Source organism: Balearica regulorum, chromosome 5, assembly GCF_011004875.1.
Source record: "Balearica regulorum gibbericeps isolate bBalReg1 chromosome 5, bBalReg1.pri, whole genome shotgun sequence".
Lineage (NCBI taxonomy): Eukaryota > Metazoa > Chordata > Aves > Gruiformes > Gruidae > Balearica > Balearica regulorum.
In genome coordinates this window covers 37217758-37229063 of record NC_046188.1, presented here as the reverse complement: position 1 = coordinate 37229063, position 11306 = coordinate 37217758, and the positions used below count along the sequence as shown (strand labels likewise).

Sequence of the window (11306 nt, the reverse complement as noted above, 5' to 3'; positions counted from 1 at the left end):
TACTGAGATACAGAGGCAAGGAGCGGGCTTGGAAATCTTAAGGGGAAAAAACAAAAGTGCATGTGGATTTTTTGTGTGTGTGTGTTACTGGCAAATCCCAGTTTAGCCATGTTTGCACCCTGTCATTTCTCTTCTCATGAACGCTGCCAGCCTGTCTTTCTAATGTGTATGTAAGACACATTTGAGAGCAGGAGTTCAGTTGCCTTGTCACAGACGGGAAAGATGGGGGCATTGCTAGTTTTTAAATAATTTCTTAATCTGTAATCCTTCAGATGCGCTGTGGATAGGAACAGCGAGAGCTTTCAGAACTTATGAACCATCTCAGGCCGAGACACCCTGAGATCAGATATTCGAGGCAGGTGCTGGAGAGGTGGCTTTCTTAATGCTTTATCAAGGTTATCAGATGAAGAGCATCACCCCAGTTTTTCTTCAGGAAAGCCAAGGAGTAGCATTCCTGTGAGGTGGCTCTCAGGAGTTCAGCGTGGCCTGCCTGAGAGCTCGGCTGAGGCCGTATTTTGCCCCCCCCAGGACAGTGACAAGCTCCACCATTTCACGCTAAGATCCATCGCCCCCGGGCCTGGGCTCTCCCAGCAGCCGGAAGGGGAGTACCACGGGAAGGGCTATTCCCCGAGGCCGCTCCCAGCGAGATGTGTCCCTGCCCCCAGCCCCGGGCCCGGCCCGATGCTTCGTGCCTGTCCTCTCGGCAGGGAAAGTAGAGCCGCTGTGGCACCTGCCCCGGCAGACCGCGTGGAGGCGACCGTGAGGGAACGGCAGCTCGCCGCCCCGGGGGGGCCTGGCAGCTGTGCCGGCCACCGGCAGCGAGCTGAGGCGGCCCCGGGTCCTCCCAGGAAGGTGGCGGTTGGTAGTGGAAAAACCCCGGCGAGGAGGAGAAGGACCAGGCGCGGCGTTGCTCGGTGGGAGGCCGGGCGGGCGGAAAGGGAGGGAGGGAGCAGAAGGAGCCCCGCTAGCAGTGCGGCGCGTTGGCGCTCCCTCTCCCTCCCCCCTGCTCCCCCGCCTCGGGCCGTCGTGCGCGGAGCCGCGTGCGCCGCGGGGGGCGGGACACACCTCTGGGCGCGCGCTGCCGTTGGCCGGGTGGCGCGGGCGTGTGAGGGGCGGGAGGCGGAGACCCGGCTCCTGGTCGCGGCGCGCCGGGGGCTGGAGCTCGTTAAAAGGAGCGAGGCGGCAGCAGCGGCATCCTTCGGCTGCGTTTGCATCATGACCCTGCGCAGCAGTTTCGCCCGGTTCCTCCGCAAGCAGGCGGACGCGGGACTCCAGCTGCCCAAGCAGGCGCACTCCGTGGCGCTGGTGGGCGCCCCGCTCTCCAGGGGGCAGGTGGGCATCGCGGCCGCGGCGGGAGAGGGAGAGGCGCCCTCCGCCCCGCCGAGGGGGCAGGCGGGTGCCGCAGCCTCTCGGCTCCCCTCCCCTCGGCGGGTCTCGCGTACCTGACTGCAGGCAGCGCTGGCTAACGCATTCCCCTTTTCTTTGTCTCGCAGAAGCGGCGGGGAGTGGATCACGGTCCCGCTACGCTCCGCGCCGCGGGGCTGGTGGAGCGGCTGGCCGGGCTTGGTGAGGCACGACGCGGCGTAGGGCGCTTCGCCGGAGGGGTGGGGGGCTCTGTGGGGCTGCCCTCATCTTCCCCTTCCCCTGGCAGGGCATCCCTTTCACAGCTCGCTTCGGCGAAGTGTGACTCAGCCGCTTGCTGCGAGCCCGGGGAGCGGGTGTGTGTGAGAGAGAGGTGGAAACGTTTCCTTCAGTGAATCACGAAACTCAAACCACCCCTGAGCTACCTGTGCCCGGGGGAAGGCGATGCCTGCCGCGGTTCTGCGGTATCGGCAGAGAGGCTTGTCGCATACCAGCTTGTGCGTGCCGTTCCGCCGCTGGTGAGGTACCCGGCGGAGCGCACAGCCGCACCGCGGGCCTCGCGGGGTTCCCCGAACAAAGAGGGGCTGGCTCTCCCGGCTCACCGAGCGCGATGTTCTGCGGCCTCCCAGAAACTGCTGGGTGTACCAGTCTGTCTTCTGTGCTGGCATACAGAGCGTGTGCTATTCCCATGTTGACTTAATGGCCTCACGTTTCTCTAGCTTTTCTTTAAAACATTACGTGCGCTCAGTGAATCCAGTCAAGTAATACCCTTGATTATGTTCCTTGATTTCTCGTATCATGTGCTTTCTTTGTCCACGTTCAGTACCAGCTACTTAGCTTGTTCCTAAAATACTTGTATGCTTTCAAGTGATGAAATTCAGAACTTTCTGGAGAAATCGTCAGATTTGTGTATGAGGTCTTGTCTGAAGCTTTGCTTTGAAAACACTTGCAAATAGCACTGCATGAATGGAAAGTTTCTGGTCTTTTCACTCTTACCTCTATAGTTATTCAAGCAAACCCATGCACTTGGTTGTGTTTCAGCTTCTCACACCTATCACTTCTACAAGCCAAAACCTGCAGAAAACGGTATTGTGGTTATTAGAAACAAGGCATGAGGGATAGAAACTTGTAGAGCTGAACTCTGTCTTGGAGAACCTTTAATCTGAAAAGTGTTGCTGAAAACTGTATGATGGGGGTGGATTGCAGGAGTGGACCACAGAACTATGCTATCTGCTGTCTGTGTGATTAGTGTCAGTGGAGTTTAGATGCATACAGAGGAAAGATAATGGCCTAATAACCCTCTAGCAAATTTATTCTGTATTATAAGACCCCTTTAAAACAGAAGGTATTGTTCTGTGCAGCCCTGCAGGCTTATCCTGCATATCTTAGGACTCACAAGCTGAAGAGTCCCAGTTTGCAACCAAATGAGTAGAAATTCTTTTCCTGTCTTGTTTTGTGCAAACTTGAGATATACACTGTCCTTGACAATATTTGAATTCTAGTAAGCATGATCTATAACCTCTACAAACATAGAAGAGGATGGCTAAAAGAGGTCTTACATACTGGAATTAAAGCAGGTCTGCATGTTCCCAAGCTTAGAGTTTATTTAAAACTTACAGGTTACCAGGTTTGAAAGGAGAATGTTATTCTAGACAAGACTTTAGGCAGCAGTTTATTTTTGTGTTAATGACAGAACTTTATACTGAAAGGCTTGGAGTTCTCTTTCAAGTAGTTCAGATCTAATAATTCCTTTTGGTAAGAAATCTTTTTTGGGAAAAAAAAAACCACTAGGAAAAAATTCATTTGCATGACACAGCTTACTTCAATAGGAAAAAGACTCTAGGATTTCTTTTTCCTGCAGTTTCATTATCCTATTGCTGACATATTCTTCCACTGGCGTAGGGTTTTGTTGTGTTTTTTTCCAGTCAGTGTTGATGTTTATTGATGCTTATATCTCTGCAGCTCCCCTATGAGGGGGTTCAGATGGCACATGGGTTGTAACAGGTTCTGCTGTGAAGGCCCATCCTGAAACAATGACAGTCACCAGCGTACACAGAGGAGTTGTCTATCTTGCAAAGACAATCTGCTTGAGGGTAGGGTGGTAGATTGGGGACACTACCATGTAGCCTTTTGTATTGTGTACATCTGTTGTTCATGGAAACTTAACAAATGATTGCTTTTGTGTCAGGGCTGTTTATTTTTCTTCCCTGGGCTGGCAGGATAGCTTTGTCTGTAGTACTGTGATAATAGTGCCATTGCTTGGACTCCTGTAGTACACTGAACTGGCTTAAAACTTTAGCTGCTTTCTTCTTTATCTTTCTAACATTATGAATTTTCTATTCGTACATTGAAGAAGAGAATAGAGCTCCAGTATTATTATTAACTTGGATATTCTATTTCTCTGTTATGCTAAAATAATTAATAATTTTTGTGAGACCTTGTTGCTTGTCTTCCAGGAGCAGGTAAACAATACTGCAGCAGACCAGGTTTCTCCTTTAAAAAAGAAACAACGTTTATCTAAGAAATAGAGCTTCTGTTCTCCCATCTGCATTGGCTACTTCTGAAGCATTTGTGTCCATAGGGTCTTTGTATGTGGGTGGGAGTGTGTGTTGCTTTGGCTGCACACCCCCATTCCCCACTGGGATGTGAAGGAGTGCTATAAATGTGATTTTCCATGCCCTTGCAAGCTTAGAACCAGACATGAGAACAGCTGTGGAATGATGCTTCTCAGTAGAAGAGCAAGGATGGATTCTGAGCAGTCTAAGGAAGTATAGATGGTGGAAAGAGGCAGTGTTCCTGTAGTGACAACTCTGCATTAACAGTAACTCTCATATAAAATTGCTCTCACTTGTTTCAAGTGGAAGAGATTTCTGGTGATCAGATTCTTCTGTTTGCCTGAAATTGTAAACTTTAATTTATTTTTTCATTCATATATTCAAATTCAATTTGACCTGCATAAAATGAAGATGCTCTGAAGTATCCTCTAAAATGTAGCATTCAGGTAGTAAGATGCATGCACTCCGCTTGTTTGTTTTTCTCTTTGTTACTTTGAATATCAAGCAACCACATGGCTTTTCATATGTTTGTATACCTGATTTAATGACTTCCATTGATAGTGCTCAAGCTACATAGAATGCTTTGGGTTGGAAGGGACCTTAAAGATCATCTAGTTCCAACCCCCCTGCCGTATGCAGGGGGACCCTCCACTAGACCGGGTTGCCCAGAGCCCCATCCAACCTGGCCTTGAAACAGAGAGTGGCTGCATCAGAGAGAGTGAGAACACTAGACCTTTGTTTCCTCCTTTTTGCACTATTTTGCATTTTGCTTTCACTGGCTGGTATCTTTGGGAGGGAATTTTAATGTTCCTTTCACCCTATTCTAATTTCTCTTCTTCCATAGTCCTATTGTAGTGTCCTGAGCTGCTACTCTGTTTTCTGTTTTTTGCAGAGGGAATCCCTCCCTTGACAGAGACTAACTATACCTACATGGTGTGGTGTGATGAATTCTTGGCTGCCTAATATGATGACTGCCTATGAACAGTTTATGCTCAGGCAGAAATATGAAGAAGGAGCTCAGAGGCAGATGGTATTGCTAGTCTGTACCAGACTGCCAGAGATGAATCTGAGCCACTAACTTGACTCTTATCCCCTTGTTAGAAGCAGAGAGAACAGTCATGTGTTGGTAGTAGCTCAAGGTGATGTCAGGAGGAGAGTTAATGTAGTAGGAATCCAGCTCCCAAGCCAAAAACAGTGGGTGTGCAAGTCTGTAGCAGAGATAATTTAAAATATAACTAAGCCTGTAAGGCTTTTTATTCACCTTGGTGATGTTTGTCTTTTGGCTTTGCCCCTTCTCCTAAGGGAAACTAAAACATGAAGACCTTAAAGGACTCTTCCATCTTGCCAAAGAAGAAAAAGTGCTGTATGAAAAGAGGCCCATAACTCCCTGGCACAGCAGGAGGAAAGGGTACAAAGCTTGTAGGGCTACATATTGTTCTGGCAATGAAGAGAAATGGATGCAATATATCGGGGTTCTTAGACGTTTGGTGGGAAGGAGTGGGGAAGATAGGTGAAAGATGTACTTGACCTAAGCTATAGAAGATGCAAAGTATGAAGCTCTTTAAAGTGATAATTTCTTGAACCTATTCTGTTTGCTGCAGATTAAGCAGTGAATCTGATCAAACTTAAATCCAGAGTATTGCCTAGTCCTCTTACTTGAAGTCCTCTCACATTTTTGTAAGTAATAGATAGCTGTTGTGTTAATTACTAGAGCCCTTGAGGTGACTTAGAGTACTTCTGCTGTTGCTAATATGGGAACAATGTTATTGTAAAATTTCTTCACAAGCATTTATTCTTGTGTTTTCACTGTTGTTGATTTCTTTTTTTCCTTCATTTAGAGCTGGATGTGGCTGGGTTGCTGAGTTTAGTTTAACTTGGGTTTGGATTACTCTAGAATAGATTAATAAAGTTTGGATCAGAGTTGCTGGTTTGTCAAGTTAGTGGACTGCAGAGACATGTGGCTTACAGACAGAAGTAGAGCTAGACTTGTCAAAGATAATGACCATCATATTACTACTCTTTTTTGTTTGACCGAAACAAAGCTCTTCAATAATAGGATTCAGGAGGTCAGTGTAGTGACTCAGAAAGGAGTAACCCCCTCTAAAAGGGGAATGGAGCTGCTAATCCGCATGTGACTGGAGATATGCTCCTGCTTTGCCTAAAACCATCAGACTCCTACTGACATCTGCTGCCAAAAATAGCAATTCAACTTTCTCACCAGTGTTGCTCCTAGGGTTAGTTTCAGCCTTAACAATAAATCATGAAGCAGCTTCTTCTACATATATCTCCTCTTTTTCCACCTGATCTTCTTGGGTGAAGAATTTTTAAGAGGAAGATAAATAGTCTTTCAGTTATGCACCAAGGGATGCATAATGAAGTACTGATGCTAGGGTTCAGCAGATGTGGACTAGCAAGAGTTAAAGCTGCAGTGTTGGGAAAATGATTTTCATCAGCCCATCCAATAAATATGTGTTTAAAGAGTTGCCTATATCCCTGAAGTCTTTGATAAACTGTACCATGCTACTTGCCTTATATTTAAGATTTGATTTACAGATTAACATAAATGGATCTTTGTCAAACTACAGAAACAAGATCTGTCGGGAATTCAGTGTTCTTGGGTTAGAATCTCATTTAGCTTTGCACTAGCTCTTATCTCAATTGTTTCTCTTCAAAGCTCTGTATTTTAAACTTTTTAAGACTTTCTAGTTTAGTAGAGCCAGTCAAGTATCTCTAATCTGTAGATTTCCGATAAAGTCTAAATTTATTGTATAGATAACATCAAGATCTGTCTTTTTTTAGCCTCTTCGCATTTTCTGCTGTTGATTAAGTTGAAATGGGAGACAGACAAAATTTTAAATAACTGTGGCATTTTAAGCAGCATGTTTAGTTAAATCTCTGTATTATTGAGATGAGAAATGCTACTGTTTATGGGTTCTTTCTGATCACATCTGCTGTCAGTACTGTCAAAGCTAAGTATTAATTTGCTAGGAACATTCTCAGGAAAAGAATGGTTAGGATCTAGCATAAAGGTGTTAGACTAACAGCTAGGTCTTCTGCCCTACAAAGTAGAAATGGGAATGCCCTTTATCTTACCCAGGCACACAGGAAGGTGTGCCTGGGTAAGATAAAGGGCATTCCCATTTCTACACCTTCCTGTCCTTTACAGAACAGGTAAATGGCAATCCTCTTCTTTTTCCTTTCTTTCCCTTAGATGCAAGCATGCACAAACACTTTGGTTTAATATCAATGAAACATGCTTACTGCAGCTTCCATAACTAGAATAAATGACCTCTTTGTATTTATACAGAAGTAGAGAGAGATCCAAGAGACTCTATTTTTCTTGTTTACCTCTCAAGTGTTGATTAGCCATGGTTGGTTAGCTACAAAGCCCAGTAGTTTGACAAAAATCAAAGCACAGTCAAATGGGCTGGTTGTAACTGGCATTTGCAGCGAGTCTTTGAAATCATGCCAGTTGACAGAATGCATCAAGGGCAGGTGCTGCTCCACTCCGTGAGGGACGGCAGCCAGGAGCTGACTCTGATAACCAGGCAGGCAGGAGGAGCCCTGCTCAGGCTTTGGAGGAGAGCTGTTTTGGGGACGTCTCCACTGAGGCCATTTCTAGGTTGCTTCTTCACAACAGGCCTCATTGGCTAGTTCACCTTGAGCACGGGAAGCTAAGCCCCTTGACGTGGGGAAGTGTGCTCTGACAGCAGTTATGGCTTATCCTTTTGCATGTTGTACCCTTTGATATTTGCATGATTACAACTTGCCTTAGAAGTTACTAGAAAAATGCCCACAATGAAAGTACATGGAGTCAGAGTATTCCTTGCAGTAGGTCAGTTCTGATTCTCTTGGCTTCCCCACACTAATGGAGGACACCATCTGCTTGTGTTTGCTTCAGAATGAAAAGCTTTGTGTCAGTCATTGATTTGATGTTTGTTTGGTTTTTTCCTCTCCCATTTGGCTGGTGCATATTCCAGGTTGTGTATTATCCATGAAGTTGGCTTTAAAAGAAACTTTTGTTAACTTGGAATAAAGTTCACTTGGTGCTTTAATTGTAATTGTTCCTCATACCAGTTTAGTTTGAATACATCTAAAAAAATTATGCTATGCTGATGCAGATCAGGAAAACTGAATTGATTATTTCTTCCTAATCTATCAGTAAAGGGAGATAAGATTTAAAGAACAGAGCTCTTGGGAGTTTTGTATGTCTTTAGTTTTATGGTGATGCCCTTCATCCTCGATATTTTCGTGTTATAAAATTAGGTTTAATACATGACTTAGCTGAATTTCTGCAGCTGTAAAATTATCTCTGCATTGGAATAAGTTCAGATTACATGCTGTCTTATTTTTTTACCATGAATGGTGTTGAAGCAGAGAGGTTACTGGGGAGGGGCACAAGGGGAGATGACAGAGGGAAAATTTAGGTAATGAGTTGGGTTTTGATCTGCTTTATGATGCACAGAATCTGTTATTACTTTCTCATTTGAAACTTTAATCCTTTCTCTCATTGTGGACTCACAAGACCAAGATACCTATGGCAGGTATGTGCTTATGTGAATGTGGTACAGAGGATTATTTTTGGATGGAAGGTAGAAATTTCTGTTTTAAAACAGAAAAAAGAAATCTGTTGTGGTGAAAAGCAGGGAATGAGGCACTGAAGTCAAATTAAAAAAATAAATAAAACCAGATCTTTCATTTAAATATGAAAATGTGAGCTGGTCTGATGTTAGTTTCTTGCGGCTGGTAAGAGGGAGGGAGACAGAGAACTTCAGTAATCTCTGATATAGGCTGCTCTCCCTTCCTCTCAGCTGTTACCTGTCTGGGTTAACTAATATAGTAACTACTTCTGTAACAATCTAAAGCACAAGGTGCTGCTTGCTGAAGAGAGCTATTTTGGTATTATGACTTCCTATGGCTGTAAATGCCTACCTGTGTTATTGCTATCAGGAGCTGTTTCTGGGTTAAGCTTATTTGAAGGAAATTAGAACTTGTGCAGGGTTTGGTGGAGTGGCAGACCGCAATAGCTGCACCTTTGGCTCATCTCTGATGCAAGCCACAGTGCAAATGTTTCCCAACACCTAATACTGACGTTTTTGGAGACCTCTTCAGGTCAAGCACACTGGATTTCATAAGAGATTAAAGATATAAATGGTTATCAAAGGGAAATGAGGTGGCTGCTCAGTTTGGGGTTGATTGATAAAAATATTTCTTGGCTCATTTTATGCAAGGGACAACTTGAGACTACAGACTTGGGGTAGCAATTGGAATACAGTTTGCTTGTTGCTGTTGTATGAGCTGAAGTCTTTTAAACAGATACAGTTACAGAAACTTTACCTTAAACCATACCTTTCAAAATTCTAAAAGGCAGGGTGGAAATTACTGTGACATGAGCTTGTCTTTAGGAAGTAAAATTTTAGAGCTGGCAGAAACCTATTGAGCCATCAAATGCCAGTGTCTAATAGGAGATTTCTTCCAGCAGAGGCATATTCAGTTTAAAGAGAGTTAGACACTGTGTAAAGAACTTCCAAGCAAGAAGGTTATGACTAAACCAGGCTGCTGAAGTCTCCGTCTTTTGTGGTGGGAACCTTGCTAGCCTAATTTCATATTGATGTAAAACAAAGTATGCACTTTGTTTGTATAGTTTTTACACACACACCCCCTGGATAATTCTGGAGGGTTAAAACTGTCTTTTAAAAGGCTTCAGAATGCACTGGTCATAATGAATTGAGTCATTTGTTTGCTGTTGTGCAACGCTTTGACAGCGTCTCTGAGAAAGGATTACAAAGTCCGTACCATAAGCCAATGAGCTTATATGGAAAAGAAGGATGGTAAGGGCTTGTAGCCCCTTGTTTGGCTCACAGGAAGGAAAATGTTAACTTTGTCTGTAAACATTTTTCCAATACTCATGGCTTCCTGAAAAGCCTTTCTGTGTCTGTGGCAATTCACTAAATGGGCTGTACTCTGAGAAAACAGTTTGGAGGAGTGATGCTTTCATGTGAGCAGTTTTACATAACACATAGTATGAAGTAAGGTCTAATAACTATGGGATTTCCAGATTCCTTTGAAAGCAGTTCAGCAGGGTTTAGAAACCCGGAAGAGGAAAGATTTAATTTTCCCATTAATTTAGGATTATTTTTTTCCACCTCTAGTTCACAAATACGCAGTGTAAACAGGCCGTGTCAGGAGATCATTTCTATCTCACGTTCCACATGCTTTTGTTCCAATTTCTGTTTGCTGCCTAGGAGAGCTGTTACAATTGTTACAGTAGCATGCCATTGGGCAGTGTCAGCAAGCAGCCTGGGGTTTGAAAACTGAATCTCCTACTATCAGATTGCTGCTTCTGGCTCTGATGCAGTGTCCTAGTAGAGGAGAAAGGGATGGAGGCTTTTCCAGCTGCTGCTCAGATGTTTTCCAGTTAAATGCCCCCAGACTTCTGAGCCACCTGCTTTTATAGAAGAAAATTTTCTCTATATCTGTGCAGGGAAATTACTTACTCTAGTAACTGCTACCTACTGTGAGTACTGAATAAATGGACTGTATTTTCCTTAAGATGATAGGAAGTGAACGTTACCAAGCTATATGGCAATGGCAAAGAGCATCTTAGGTCCCAGTTACAAGCATTATTGGGTTGAGCCTAAATGCATGCATTTTCAAATAAGCTATTTATGTAGCAGTAAATTTTATTTTCTAAACATGTTCTTAATTTTTATTTCTACCTTTTCCCCCCAAAGTATAAGTTAGGCTCCTAATTATGAAAAATGTTGATTTCTTTTACCAGATAAAGGTAATGTTCTGGTTCTGGCTGTGCAGGCTGAAGAAATGACTGCCCTCTCTCCCCTGGTCTGCTGGTTGAATGCCTGTGTGATCTTTCCCAAGCCTGTTCTGGTCAAAAGAAGTTGACCTAGGAAAGATCTACTGTACAAACTATTTCAAGCTAACTTATTATTTTTTGGCTGAAATGTGCCCCAAACAGCTCTGTTAATGAAACTAAGTCAGAGGGGGCATTGAACCACTGAGGATTGCACTCCTAAGATGTAGAAGAGATGTGTATGCTGCCTTTACACACTAATCATTCAGAACAGGAGGACTGTTCTGCATATATGCATCTTATTCATGTAATTACACTGTGTATTCATATTCAGATTGACACCTTTATGTCCCTCATATCTTTCAAGCTCCTGTAACAGAAATAGATGAATCAAGCCTGTTTTGTTGCTTTTTCCTTGCTTTAAAAAGCAATCCCACCTTGAGCCAGAGTGCAGATGGAGCTGACTTGAATGATACAAATTTTCTGCCCTGTTGATAATTGGCTAATGAATTAAACAGAATATATTTTCCATTTGAATCTAATTTCTGTTAGAGCTTGAAAGCAGAACAAAAGACTTT

At 44.0% G+C, this 11306-nt stretch overlaps 2 protein-coding genes across 2 annotated transcripts in view; one reads left to right on the top strand and one right to left on the bottom strand.

The window, feature by feature from the left end:
* Positions 1-1120: 1120 nt before the first annotated feature.
* The window catches only part of ARG2 (arginase 2), a 23106-nt gene continuing 12920 nt past the window's right edge, over positions 1121-11306 (top strand). Inside the window, exons 1-2 of the mRNA XM_075754189.1 lie at positions 1121-1332; positions 1494-1566. Of these exons, the coding sequence (XP_075610304.1) occupies positions 1216-1332; positions 1494-1566 (190 nt within the window). The 5' untranslated portion in view covers positions 1121-1215. The remainder of the gene's footprint in view (positions 1333-1493; positions 1567-11306) is intronic.
* Positions 7193-11306, bottom strand: part of VTI1B (vesicle transport through interaction with t-SNAREs 1B) — a 27937-nt gene continuing 23823 nt past the window's right edge. Inside the window, exon 7 of the transcript XR_012835685.1 lies at positions 7193-7921. The gene's annotated coding sequence lies outside the window, so the exon portion shown is untranslated. The remainder of the gene's footprint in view (positions 7922-11306) is intronic.